This window comes from Astatotilapia calliptera, chromosome 2 (genome assembly GCF_900246225.1).
Source record: "Astatotilapia calliptera chromosome 2, fAstCal1.2, whole genome shotgun sequence".
In the NCBI taxonomy this organism is placed as follows: Eukaryota; Metazoa; Chordata; class Actinopteri; order Cichliformes; family Cichlidae; genus Astatotilapia; species Astatotilapia calliptera.
The window spans coordinates 12070928-12086123 of record NC_039303.1 but is presented as its reverse complement, the minus strand read 5'-3'; the positions used below and the strand labels follow the sequence as shown (position 1 = coordinate 12086123).

At 41.9% G+C, this 15196-nt stretch overlaps 1 protein-coding gene across 4 annotated transcripts in view; it reads left to right on the top strand.

Moving 5' to 3' along the window:
- LOC113032114 (protocadherin-1-like) overlaps nt 1-15196 on the top strand; it is a 220883-nt gene that overhangs the window by 12746 nt on the left and 192941 nt on the right. For all 4 annotated transcript variants that reach the window (XM_026184789.1, XM_026184793.1, XM_026184811.1 and 1 more), the window contains exons 2-3: nt 527-1364; nt 6758-8941. In XM_026184789.1, coding sequence (XP_026040574.1) covers nt 549-1364; nt 6758-8941 — 3000 coding nt within the window. In that variant the 5' untranslated portion in view covers nt 527-548. The remainder of the gene's footprint in view (nt 1-526; nt 1365-6757; nt 8942-15196) is intronic.

Genomic DNA, 15196 nt, shown 5'->3' with positions numbered 1-15196 from the left:
ACAGCCTTCAATGCTATAGGCTACTCAGAATGTTGGACTTTAGGTTGGATTGCAAACTAAACATGTTTTGAGACGCACGAAAGACATGAAAATGATCCGATTTTCTACGAGTGCGGTCCTCCCCACGTGTTATCTTACTTTTTTATTCTAATCATGTGGCCCATTACCACCTGCTGCCTCTTGTCAGTATTTTTGGTCGCCTGCAGCAGCGTTCAGTTTGTCTTCCTGCCAGAGCAGTCGACTGGTAGCAGGAGGAAGTCATCACTCTACCCTGCTCGGCTGCTCTCCCCACACCGTCTCAGCCGATGAGTTCAGACTCGAAAACTTTCCGCATTCGGGTCTGGCGAGTAACCATTGAGGATATGTTTAGACGCTGAAGGAGATGAATTTAGCCATCTTTTCTTGAGTGGCCCTGAAATAAATCTGAGCAGCAGCTCTGCAGATCCTCAGTTATCAGTCTTGTTTGGTGCCGTCTGAAGCAGAACATGAGTCTTACTAATGTGTTTTCTGTCTCTGTCTGTTTCAGAGCGGTGTTTTCTGGCAGAGACATGGCAGCGCCGAGGTGTGAAGCTTTGTTCTTTTTAGCTGCCTTCCTGCTGGTGTCTTGCAGCGCCTCGCCCAGTGACATCCTCTATCAGGTTTTTGAGGAACGACCGCCCAACACGATGATTGGCAGCCTGGCGACAGACCAGGGCCTGCCCAATGCCGGTCATCTCTATAAGCTGGAGGTGGGTGCGCCGTACCTGAGGGTCGACGGCTCGACCGGTGACATCTACACCACCGAGATCCCCATCGATCGTGAGACGCTGAGAGACTGCCGCAACCTGTTCGAGGGCGACAAATGCTACCTGGAGTTTGAGGTGTCGATCACTGACATGGTGAAGGGTATCGGCAATGGGCCGCGGCTCATTGAAGGTCGCATCGAGGTCCTGGACATAAATGACAACACTCCACAGTTCTCCTCGCCTATCCTGACTCTGTCCATTCCCGAGAACACGCACATCGGCGCCCTCTTCTCCATCCCCATGGCCACTGACAGAGACTCGGGGAGCAACGGCGTGGCAGATTACTCTCTGAGCAGTAGCACCGGATTAGGCGCTGACCAGCTCTTCAGCCTGCAGGTCGCCGTGGACGCGGAGGAGAAGCTGCCGCAGCTGGTCGTGATGGGCAACTTAGATCGTGAGATAAAGGACTCGTATGACCTGAACATTAGGGTACAGGATGGCGGGAAGCCTTCGAGGGCCAGCAGCGCTCTGCTGAGAGTTACGGTGACCGACCAGAACGACTGCACTCCGAAGTTTGAGAAAAGTCACTACGAAGCTGACCTACCAGAAAACAGTCCACCGGGACACTCTGTACTGCAGGTCAGCACACACATCAGTGTCGTACAATTCATTTTATCTGAATCTGTAGAGCCGTTAGCTCTGATTTATTATCGATAGCTAATCAGTCATTTATCCTCTGATTAATGTTTTTCAGTGTAAAATGTAACTTTAAACACTTACATTTTGCATTTAAAGGTTTCAACATGTTTACCTCTTCACACCCAACAGATCGTCGGCTTTCAGTTGTGTTGCGTGGGCAGGTTTTCAGAAACTAGAACTTCCTTAATGAAGTCACTTGTTTGTTTTGGCAGTAAAGCTTTGCTGTTAAAACCTTTTCCATTTTGAAAAATTCAATATGAAGTGGAAGTTGAGGACAGTTCTTATTTACTCAAAATTGTCCCCTATGTGTGATTTAGGGATACAAGTCTCAACCATATGAGATCCAGCCTTATGGGAGCTTTTTCATTTACAGTCTATTAATCTAAAATATCACAAGTAAATGATTATTATTGTGTTATTTTAAAAGTAGCAAAGTTAGTTCTCTCCAGGCAAAACTGCGTGTGAGCGCTGCTGCTGCTGCTGTTCAGGAGTCAATCCAGAGTTTTTCTTGTCCGCCGAACATTGCAGTGGAACCTTTGGCCTTGTTGGCGATAACACTGCAGGACAACACGGAGCAGCGACTGCACGTAATATGCTGCTCAATTATCCGTACAGACAGATGGTGCAGCGGAGGTGAAGCAGGGCGTGGGATCGCTGTGTGTAGTCACATATTAACCACTGATTCAACTTCACCTTTGAGCCCTCGGCTGGAGCGGCGGTACGTGATGTTGCCGTCAGCGAGCAGAGCAGGAAGGCCCGGTTTGGCTCGGTGACTCCGCAACATCCCAACAAACCCACTTCACCATGTCATCCTCCACTTTTCGTGCCCCTTCTCTCAGACTGCAGTGCGGCCAGCCAGCCAGCCTTCCAGCTTGCTGTGCATGACTTAATCTGAGTCAGTCATGAGATTATCCACGGGGCTTATTGGTATTATTGCTCTGGATGTGGCTCATTGCATTTCAGAGAGCCACAGAATTCATTTCACTTAACGTGCGTTTGAGGAGCGATGCTTTAGAGGCAGCAGGACATCGCCGACTGACGACCCTGACCTTCTTAAATCAGCCAATGGCAACACAGACATGTATATCCCTTTCTTTTGACTTGTTTTTTAAAGGAACACACTGCTGCTTTGTGATTATTGTTAGCCTCTTCTAAAGCTGTTTCAGTATCGAGTCACCTTATTTTAGACCTTCAGGCAGCCAGATTGTTATCTCAAAAAAAGTAACATCAGTGGGTCTAACTTTGTTGTCTAAAAATGGGCAAATTTAAGTTTAAATCGCTAGATTTTTGGAAAAAAAATATATATTCTGGATAAAAATAATGCATAAAAAAGATTTGATTGATATTCCCTTGTAATGTAACCTAAAGTAAATTCCTTTGAACAATTCTTCTGTTCTTATATATTTAATGTGTGGAAAAGCCCAGTTACAGAGCCTGTGTGGGTGTGGTTTTTGATCCGATTTTTTTTTCTTTACATTCAAATGTTGCTCTTGTGCCTGATAGGTGCACTTAGGTACATGATATCCCCACCTTGCCAAGTTGAATTCACTGATCCTTTCTGCACCACTGCATTTAAAGCTTTTGAACTTAGCTCCGCCTACCTGAAACCCTTCAGAAATGGAAGCTAACCAGAAGGACATCAACCAGAGCAGCTCGAAATTTGGCATCTTTTCTTTTAAATGTAGCTCTAATCAACCATATCAACAAGCTGAGTCAGAACAATTAACAGTTTTTAGAGCCTTTAATCAAGTAATTAGCAGAAGACAGATCCTTGAAATTTAGCGCTTATTAAAGACCAAGGAATATTGACAGGGGTCCCTAATGCGTAGTCACTAAAATCCTAAAGATGATTTAAAAAACAATATGATGTTGACGAGCTGATTAATTAGTTCAAAAAGCAGCCTCAAATGGTTTGAAGAGTCCACACTGAACTGCCACGTCATTATAATGTAATTTAGTCAACAATAAACTAGACAGGATATAAACTGTGATAGATTATTTCTCTGCGTTAAGTGTCTGCAAGCTCATTTCCTCGGGAATAAATTCTCTAATAGTTTCGTGGAGGGGGAGAAACCAGGCTGATTTGGAGAATGTTGGAATAAATTAAAGGTTTACTGTTGTAAATCACCTGAAACATTCAGAAACTCTGGTTCACTCAGTCAGGAAACCAGACGCTCTTGCAGGTTAATTGTTAACTGGTAGATAAAGAGTGTTTATAGTTTCTGTATGCCTGGACAAAGTGGCCTTGGAGCGCAGCCAGTGCAGCTCTGTCCCCATCACAGTGGCACCGGGCTCCAGCAGCAACACTGTTCAATACACAATTCTCAGAAGCTGTCAATAATTCACCGCTGTTTGGTGATGTCTGCTGCTTAAGGCCAGAGCAAAGGAAAGGAAATCAATGGGCAGGAGAAATTATAATTTCACTTTCATGCTTTCTTTAACCTTAACCTCTCTGACTTGGATCAGCAGCTTCTATGGTCACATCATGGTGCTGGTGGTGGTCCGTCACAGTTTGTGAGTTTCTTGAGCAGACGATAAACAACATATTTATTATGTGGCAGTATGAACTGGAGTCTGTGTGAAAAACAAGAGTCTTCAGAGATTCTGCTAGCAGTAGCCTTTTAAACCCTGATTTCCTCCTAAAAACTGATTTAAATGGTTTTGGATATGGTATAATCTGTATCTTCATTGAACTTATATCATGTTTACATTATATTAGATTTTGATTACTAATGTAGCTGGTGTTTTTAGGGGCTTTAAAGTAGAGCTGGGCGATATGAGATTTTTTCATATCACGATATGTTTTTTTCATTTCAGGCGATAACGATATCTATCACGATATAAGCCAAATAACTATATTTGTAAGATTTAAATGTGCCGTTGCTCACAAGTAAAATGTGAAATAATCAGCAGCTTGTTTTTATTTAAATATTTATTTCCCATAATAAGTTCAACAGGGTAGATGTACTTAAGGAACATGAGACTTTTTCAGATAAATAAAGGCAAATATTGCAAACTACACAAAAGGCAGCCGCTAAAGCGTTTAAGTTTCAAAATAGGACAAACGAAACAGACTAAATTGTCAATTCCACTTAGAAACAAAATATTAATTCTAAAAATAAATCTTAGTTTGTTTTACAGAAGAACAGACAAAACTGACTAACTTTTGTCAATATCAAATAAACTGAGAACTAAAAGGAAATTCTCAATCTCTCCTTGTTGTATAGCTTAGCTTTTCAAACAGTTTTAACAGTTACTTTAGTCTGACAAAAGCCGAATGACGAATTGGCGCTTCCAGTCAGAGACTGAGGCTACGTCCACACGTACACGGGTATTTTTGAAAACGGAGATTTTCCGTTTTCGTTTTAAAAAATAATCCGTCCACACATAAAGGGAGAAATGAAGGAAAACGCTGCTATGAACATGCCAAAGCAGCAGGTGGCGCTAGATTCCTAACCGTGCCTAAATGTTGGCCAATCAGAAGTCTAGAAGCCTCGGTGGGAAAAAGTAAACAAAGCTGGGGCATAGAAGCAGAACCGAGTCGTATGTGTGGAGGGACAGTAACTGTGTGTATATGTAAGCATTTAAACACTGCAGAGAGTAGAATTAACAGTAACAGTATTGTAGAAATTCATTTCACCGAAACAATAACGTGGCGCACAGTGTGACGCATGCACCAGTTTATTGTATTTCCAGACTTGCTTTCGGCACAATTTACAGTGCACGCTACTCTGTTTTTTGTCAGACTTGAAATAGCCGAAATACCTTCACACTACGGAACTTCTATGGCTCTTCCGTTTGACAATCTCTCCGGCATTGGAACCATCGTCTGTTTTCTCTTTGGTCACGCTCGGTTGATTTTTCTAGTCGGCACACTCATTTCCTCCATTACGCGCTGGCTCCATTACCCGCTGGCTGCTTCCCAAACAAACACACGTGCGGCTTGGCACTTGTGCTGTACGTAACAAGTCACGCGACGTGACGCTGCGGCTGTGATTGGTTCGGCTCTGCGCTACTTAATTTGGGATTGGCTGACCTTTTTTTTTTTTTTTTTTTGAGGACAAGAGCGGCGAGGTCTATCGCGATAGCTTAATTTCTCTATCGAGTAAAAGTTATATCGCGATACATATCGTTATCGTTCTATCGCCCAGCTCTACTTTAAAGGGTGTTTCTTATTTGGATAAATACGAAGCTACGACCAGAAGCAATCCCTTATGTTTGATTGGTTCTTTAAAAAGTAGCCCTAATAATCTTATCCCATTGGCAGATTCCTTTTTTGTATTTTAGTAAATCATAATATTTTGGACTTAAATTTCAGGGAAATATATTACTGAGTGCAAGCTTGGCTAAGAACCAGCCCAGCTTTAAAGGTATAATGGCCTTAAAAAAAGAAGAATAAAAAAAACCAAACATAATTACATTACTCTGTCCTGGGTGAAGGCTGTACAAACACTGGATCAGCAGCACCTGGGACATTTAAATCAGCTGTTCAAGAACTGCTTAATTTGAAACAACCTACATTTCTGACCGGCAGCCATGGCATTCAATGACTGCAATTAAAACGGTTTAGATCCGTAGACAGGACAGGTGTGTTAACGAGTATTTCCTAAGTGATATTTTTCTGACTTCTCATATCTCCTAATTGACTAACTGCCCCCATTCACTTTAGGTTTGGACTTATGAAGTCAGCTTGTGGTTCATTCTGTTCTGTCCTATTCAGTCTCCTAATGGGCCCTGAGGAGCTGGGGCTTTTCTGATAATGAGAGGAACATTAACATTCACTCGTCTGCCCATTAGATGCCAATGACCCGCTGCACGGCCGTTAGATGTTGTTGTGTAGGGTTGTGCAATCAGCTTTGATCGGGTATTACCTTTCGCAGCATACAAACTCCTCCCCCTGAGGAAAACATAAAGGGCCTTGTACTGTTGCATTAGTAATGGTCATGACTCTTCATTAGCCAAAGAAGCTAAATAATCATTAAAATTTAACAGAGACTGTAATGGAATCATGACGCGTATTTCACTGACGTCACATGAAAAAGAGCGTGGCGAATCATTCTTTTAGTCTGAGATTACTTCAGACTTTTAGTCTAAAGTTGAATGTCTTAAATATAGAATATTTATTGCTTGTCATGAAAACTGCAAACCTGCCAAAAGATCAATGTTTTGATGATATTTTGATTTTCCAGTGTACCAAATGCAATTCTGAACAGGCAAATGATCTGATTCTTAATGTTGTTTTGGACAGTGTTTGGCTAAACGATTGAATCTGTTTCTTTGTTTCTTTCTGTCCGTCTGTCTGTCTGTCTTTTGTTTTTTTCCAACTCTTGTAGGTCAAAGCCAACGACGCAGACACTGGCCTCAATGGAGAGATGGACTACAGCCTTCATCAAGTATCAGAGACTGTTCAAAGGCTTCTGCGCATTGACAGTGTGACAGGCATCATCTATGTGAAAGGCCTTGTGGATCGAGAGGAAGAAAGCATCCTCAAGTTGTTTGTGGTGGCCAGAGATCGTGGACCCAATTCCAAGAGTTCCAAGGTCCTTGTGACCGTACACGTCAAGGACCAAAATGACAATGCACCAGCCATTGAGATCCGTGGTATTGGCTTGGTAACACATCATGATGGTGTGGCCAACATTTCTGAGGACCTGCCTGTTGGTACACCAGTGGCACTGGTCCAGGTGTCAGACTGGGATGAAGGGGAAAATGCTGTGGTAACGTGCGCAGTTGATAGTGATGTTCCATTTCAGCTTCGTCCTGCAAGTGAGTCAGCCAACGATCGGAAGAGAAAATACTTCCTGCAGACAACGACCCTGCTGGATTATGAGAGCGTTAAAAATTACAGTATTGAAATTGTTGCAGCGGATTCTGGAAGCCCAGCTCTGTCCAGCACTCTCTCCCTCAATGTCCAAGTTACAGACGTAAATGATAATGCACCGAACTTTTCCCCTGCAACGATTGAGGTGGACTTTCCAGAAGGCAACCAGCCAGGAGACAAAGTTCTAGACATTGTGGCGACAGATGCAGACAGCGGCACAAACGCAGAGTTGTTCTATACCATCACTGATTCAACAGCCAAAAGGCTCTTTAAAATTAATTCCAGCACTGGAGAAGTTCGTGTGAATCACTCATTGGATCGGGAAGAAAAAGAGCGTTATGAATTCCGTGTAACTGCAGCAGACATGGGTGTTCCTAGTAAAACCGGCACTGCCACGGTGGTGGTAAATGTTCTAGATTGCAATGACAATGACCCAAAGTTTACACTGAATGGCTATAGCTTCTCTGTCATAGAGAACATGCCTCCACTCAATCCTGTTGGTGTAGTGACAGTCAATGATGCAGATAAGGATGAGAATTCCCAAGTCAGGCTGTTTGTGGAACAGGACAATGGCATGTTTGTCATCCAGAATGGCACAGGAACCATCCTGTCAAGCATCTCCTTCGACCGTGAAAAGAAGAGCACCTACACATTTCAACTAAAGGCTGTGGATGGTGGTAACCCGCCTCGATCCTCCTATGTGGGTGTGACCATCAATGTGTTGGATGAAAATGATAATGCCCCATATGTTACCAGGCCGTCTAACTCGTCCTTTGTACACCTACCGGTTGGGACACGACCAAACACACACGTGGAGGTGGTAAAAGCTGAGGACATTGATGCTGGACTCAATGCTGAGCTAGAGTATACCATCATAGGTGGAAATCCATATGATCTGTTCCAAATATCTACCAATGATGGGGAAATCACAGCAGCACAAGAATTAACCCCGAAGTACAATGGGCTACATCGGCTGGTAGTGAAGGTTGTTGATAAGGGAAAACCTCCTCGTAACACCATTGCACTAGTTCATGTTTTTGTAAATGAAACAAAATCAAATGTCTCCCTCATTGAAGCGCTGGTTGGACACAGCCTCTACACCCCTTTGGACAGGGACATTGCCGGAGATCCCAACTATGCCTATTCTCAGCAAAGCAATATTCTGTACGGCAGTCTTGCCGGTTTTGCTGTTGTCATTTTAGTTATAGTTGCCGTGGTCCTCATCAGACGCTGGGTACAGAAGGATACCAAGAGTGGTTACCAGGCTGGCAAGAAGGAGAGTAAGGACCTGTATGCCCCAAAGCAGGGCCCTAAAAATGGCAAAGGGAAAAAGAGCAAAAAGGGGAAGGCTCCAAAACCAGCTAAGACAGGAGAAGATGATGAGGACGCCAGTCTACAAAAAGGCCTCAAATTCAACTTAATCAATGAGAATGTCAATGACAGTCCCAGAATCCACCTGCCCCTTAACTATCCACCAGGGAGCCCTGATCTGGGGCGCCACTACCGCTCCAACTCCCCGCTACCATCCATCCAGCTGCAGCCACAGTCACCGTCTGCCTCCAAGAAGCACCAGGCTGTTCAGGACCTCCCTGCCACCAACACCTTCGTGGGGACGGGCGACAACAACTCTACTGGCTCCGACCAATATTCGGATTACAGCTACAAGGCCAACCCACCCAAATACAGCAACAAACAGGTAGGAGACTACGCAAACACAGCAATGTACCACAGGGAGATCTATTGGACCAACCGGGTGTGGTAGTCACGCTGGGACTTATTTGGCAAAGCCAATGTTATTCCACCAAAGCTGCACTGATTTCCCTGCACATCACCCACCTCCTCACAGTTGTGATTCCTTTTATTTTAAGTTTGGTTCTGTTCACCATTTGTCTTCTGTTCTGCTCAGTTTTGGGTATTCACTTCAACATGGACACCACAAAGCCACAGAATGAAGGATTGCAGGGCTAGACCAAATATGGGCTTACCAATTTGTCAGTTCCTTACAGTAACCTCCCTCCTAAAATGGACTCTGTTGATCTAAAACACATTTATGGAGGATTTTTATGTTTGAGGTAATGGGTTTTGGGTTTTTTTGGATGATGTTTTCAAAGCCTTGCATTCAAATGTTTAATCTGCAGAATTTAATTAAAAGTTCCTGTTATAGCGAAATATGTGATATTTCAAAGAATTACTTATGATGTTATGTAAACCCAAGTTTGATAGCATACGTTTGATTGAGCCCCCTGTTCAACTTGGAAATCCCATATGGGTCTGTCCTTAGCATCTGTGTTTTTCATTTGTTTGTGTTTCATTTTACCTTTTTTTATGGTGGATTAAATGAAGGACATTATGAGTTTTCCCCATTTTATTATTCGCAAATGTTCTTGGAGTTCTTTGAGCACCCATTGAAAGGTTCATGCTGACATCCTCATTATGTCTGAATGTGTTATTCTTTTCTTTTTTGTCTGGAGAGCTGACTTGAGGCTTAAAGCTGCTCTTTATGGCCGGATCAGCTTGTTGAAGTGTGACAAAGAGTGACTGTGAATTCCTGAGTTAGTTTTCGTTCTTTTTTTTTAACCAATTTTTATTGTTTCTTAGCTTTCTTTTGCCAGAAAGTAGACTGACTGAGCAGCACTTTAGTGTTTCCATCCAGTTCAGACCAATTTAAGGTAATTTCAGCTCAGTCAGGGAGCCAAGCAGCAAAGAAGAAAGAAAGGAAGAAAGGCAATAAGAAGGCTAAGGGAGTGGGGTTATAAAGAGCCTCTACGCTATGAAGGAAAAGGTACACTACAACTAAATACGACCGTTTCCGAGCCACAACGCTTCCTGTCAGGTCAGCTGAAAGACGACTTTTAATTTAGCTGTGTTCCCAATCACAGGGGCTCAAAAGGCAATTGTTTGCACAGATTAATGGCAGGTAATTTTCCAGGGACCCGCTTTTGCCTTCTTTTACCCAGAGTGCCTTGCTTTATTCTATTTAATGTACAAAAAGGGGAGTTGGGAGGGGGTCTGTGAGACGGGGGCCATTAACTGTATGATTGTGATGAGCGTTCACGCCACATCGGCTGTTTTGTGGCTTCATGTTGATGGACCTGCAGCTGTGAAAAGTGAAAATGTCACATGCGCTGAAAAAACCAGACAATCAGATTAAGGTGTTGTAGTGATGTTCAGACTGTACATACATGTGAATGTGAAACATTTTGTTTTGTTTCTGCTTTTTCATCTGCTGTTTATTTTGCAACATTACAGTGTGTCTCGTGTGAGCTTAACAAGGCCATTTCATTGTTCTACTGGCTTCTTAAAGACTTGTGTTGACTGTTTGAAAAGATGTACCAAAGACTCACACACACCTGCATTTTCACTGTCATCGCGATCGCGATCATCAGTTTATATATACATATATATATATATATATATATATATATATATATATATATATATATATATATATATATATATATATGAACACGCGAAGCAGAGAAACTGTTTCTTTGGTCAGTCTCGCAGAGTCCCTGCTGCTGTTGGCAGCTTGCTAGCGCTCCTGCTGGTTTAACATTTAGCCTGTTGACATGCAGGCATCATACTAGAATTTAAAGCCACATCTAGTCTGTGCACACCTGCTCAGTCGTGTACTCTCATGTACTTTTCTATGGGGACATAATTGTACAGTGTTTTGTTTTCTTTTTAACACTTTAAAGCAGAATTTATTTCAATAAACTTGTTTCTTAAATGTTTAAGTGGCGCTTTCTGTGCATTCACTGGGTTCTTGAATTGGGAATATTGGGAATGCTGCAAGGAGAGGTACAGTATTGTATTTTCATTTTCATTTCTAATATATGGAGAGAAAATGTATTTGGCCCAAGATGTTCTGAGTATGGTTTCTGCATGTTCTCAACACCTTTCATTAATAATGTCAAGACAAACAATTAGGTTTAGCAGAAAACACAGATTTTAGAGCTGGATGACAGAATGGTAACATATCTTTTCCCTTTTTAGATATTTTTTTTAATTCTTTATCTGACCATTTTCTCAATTATTTGGTTTTATGCTCATAATACTGATGTTTTAACAACTACGTTCAGACCTCAGTTACAGGGAGCACAAGGTGATGTAAAAAAGTCCTCAAATACATTATCTACTAAATTATAGGGTAAGAGAAGGAAACCCATCAGATTACATCTGAGGATAATTAGCAAGCTTTTTCCTTGACATTTTAAAGTTTTTGCTCCGTTAAAGCTGAATAACATAAGATAAAACTGACTGTTAGTTAGAAAAGTGGCTAATTCTGTCAATCCACTACTTTTATTAAATAGATCAGAGATAGATGGATTATCATGTTTGTTTTTTTCCCACTACATTAATGATGTATCCAGATGACTGTTTTAGAGCCACATATCTGGTTTATGCAGCTCTGGGCTCATAGGGCAGAATCATCAGAGTCATGGTGTTAGCCCTAGCATCACATCTAGGAAACAGCACAATATAATAATAGCTGTCAAATTGTGCCAAGTATAATCATCGGGTCATAATGCAGTACTTTCCCAAGTAAATATTTAGTGATAAAGACATATTACAACATTGTTATCTTCAGCTACACTTGTTAGCATGCTAACATGCAAACCAAAGGCTAACTGTGCTACTGTTAGCACTCTATCAGACGTTCTATAACAATGACAATTTGTGTAGTACTCAGAAATAAGTGTAGATTAAACGTAATACTGAGACACTAAAAGGAAGCCAAAAACAAACTGAAAACATACATTGCATGCTTAAATTCTTTACAGATGGTTGACAAGCAAATACTCATTTTTGTGTTTGGTGGAAATGAGCATTTCTATAAGCAAACACTCAACTAAGAACCACTCGCTGAAAATAGCATTCTTGTTAGCATTTCCGATGGAGGTCTATTACATGAGCTTTACAGTTTGAACAGTGCTTGAAATTTACTTTTGCCCTTTGTTCCAAATATGTTTTCTCTCCATAACAGCTGACTGGAACACATCAGCTATTCTCTCAGTCACTTTAAATTTACAGCTGCCTACCTGGTGGCGTGTTGCCTAGATGCACGCAACACACACCCAACACTCTTTCAGACTTTGAACCTACAGCAAACAGCACAGAAAGAACTGAGATCAAAACAACTCTGAGCAGGTGCTGAACCCGCTGGGGTCAAAGGTCAAATATCAATCAAGAACAGCTATTGGCAAAGAGGAGCGAAGAGGCCAAAAGTTAACAGCTCTCCCCGACTCCTCCCTGTGTCTGGTCTCTACATTAACAGTCCGGCGGCATCCTTCCTGCTTTTACGCTGACCAGCTCAGCCGTTTCTATGGCAACACAACGACCTCTGCCTGTGTGTGTGTGTGCTGACTCATAGTACTGACCAACCTCCCTCTCCGTCCATCCAACCCAACACAATCCTTCCTTCTTTGGAAAGCTCTGCCCTTTGAATGAGGAGATGTGTGTTTGTATAAGCTCTGAGCTAAATGACTTCTGGATTACATATTACCATCTGTACAGCTGAAGCGTTCCAGTTTTAGTTTGATACTAAAGTTGTGTTGAATACATATATTTATCAAATACCAGATGATTAAGCTACTTTTTATTTTATTAGAAGTTTATAATCCAGAATCAATAGTAACAGTGCTGAATAGATATGCCCAGAATGAATTCAGGACAAAAAAAAAAAAATTCAAGCCAGGACATATTTGAAACATTGGATAAGAAACTATAAACATCTTCATAGAGGTGTGCAAATGTCTGCTGTCAGGTCTCGCTCTGTGTGTGTTGTTGTTGTAGTGCTGTTGCGTATCTCTGTGCCAGCAGCCCAAGTGTCATATCATGGCGCCTATCAGCTGTTTAAAGGAGAACAAAAACTGTTTTCACAACCAGCACTTCGTTCATATCTGCACTTTCACTCTGTTGTTTGAGTTTGATTCATGATCTGAGCGTTATGCTCTACAGGCTTACAGGCTGTGCAGAAAGCTCCTATGGCACATTTAGTGTGTCTTAAATCCAAAGACTACTTCGTGCTTCATTTGAAGTGCTTGTGGGAACATTCTGCAGCTTTTTTTTTAATAGTCTCAAATAGGCAAAGCAACAATTCCACTCATTAAAAGCTGCAGCTGTTTTTGGAGGGTCGGCTTTTGTGAGAAAAGACGCAGGAGTCAAGACATCGGAAGAGAACCATGTTGCTCTTGGTTTCAAATGTCCAAACCTGGCTTGTTGTGAGAGAGGCAAGACACAACAGGCTAATTGTTCGGAGAACCTCTCCAGGAGAGTTGAGTGGAGTTTCGAGATACGCAGAGAGAGCTTCCCAAAATTGCCGGTTGGAACAGGGTGGTGGTAGGTGTTGTGCAGAAAGTTGTAATTGTCCAGAAAAATATGAGCGAGTACTAGACTATCCTCATTAAAGCATTGTTTGTGCATCTTAAATCAGGTACTACCGACGATCAGTCTGCTGGAGTGGCTCCAAATCTTGGTTTATCTGGGTATCAGTCTTGACACTGATACCCAGACCCTGACAACCAGCTCTTCTTGGTTGGAGCTCTAGGTCTTCCAAGAAACACATTTCTATAAGGAACTCCTTCTAAGCATGTCGTCATGCCTGAAAACAACTCAGCTAGCAGGCATCCAAGAGGCCGATGCTTTTCTGTGGGCCCGCTGTAGTCATTAGGAACATGGCATGAAAATAATACTGTTGTTTCAGATTTTTGTCTCATATTTTCTTCTAATTTTGAAAACATATTTGGTATTCATACCTCCACAGGGTGGGCAAAGGTAGAGAAGGGAAAAAAATATATTTTTACTTTTCTTTTTTTTTTTTATCATATCAGAGATAAACTTACATCAGCCACCAAGTTAAAAAGCCCTGGAAATGCTGGAAATGAAATGAAATTTTCTCCTTGAGTTATTGGGGTGAAAAGAAAAATATTAATCTCTTTCACCCACAATAGCAATCAGACCATCAGACCCATTCATTCAGTGTTTCAGCTTGTCAGCTTAACAGATGAAATCCATGAAAATGACACACCCGAAACCACACGATGAACCAAAATCTGGTTTCCATCCCACTGGACCTGTTAATGTTCACACTCAATAATCAGCTCGCTCACTTCATTAAACCATAGGCAATTCAGAACAGGTGTTTTTAATCAATAGCGTGTGTTTCTGTAGTTTGACTGACAGAAGACTTCCTGTTTCTCTGCGGTCTGGCTCACTGTCAGGAAAAGAAACTGTAATGGCAGTCATTAGGCGGGCAGCTAGCAGCTTTTTCTCCCCCAGAAAATTACTGTAATTTCATGGCAGCGGCTAAAATATCATCAGGCTGGGACAGAGTGCCTGTCATCAGTCAGGTTCAGCTGAGTGGAAGGCAAGGTTACAGATACTGCCACTGTACTCGCACGTTACTTCAGCTGCACACTTTCCTTTGCCAAAACACTCATGTAAAAATAATCACAGCTCCTTTTCAGGATTTTAAAGTTGCACTAGTCTTTTGTGGTTGAATAGCTTCTCCAGAAGATTTCTTTTAAAATAAACTCAGAATCTTCACTCATCCATACATAATGCTGATACATTAAGAAGATATCAGGACCCAGCTCATGTAAAATCAGCAGTTGTTGTGAGCATTTATGAGTCTTTCCCCTATAAAGATCACATTTGATGAGCTACCCTGTACCCTGTAGTCTTTATCAGTAAAGACATGGTTTGGGCAACATTAGAATAGACTGTGTAGAGATCACCCACATTAACTTCTGATGCACATTCAGTCATTTTATTCTGGAATCCAGTCTGAAATATGACAGGAACAAAGGTTATCCCCAAACGTTGCTCATGGGGGAAAGAGTTTACAACAATTTTACAACAATTTAGCTACAGAAATAACATCAACGACATCAAGAACCTAAAATTCCACCACAGGTCTTTTGGTACTTTTTAGTATTAGTATTACTAG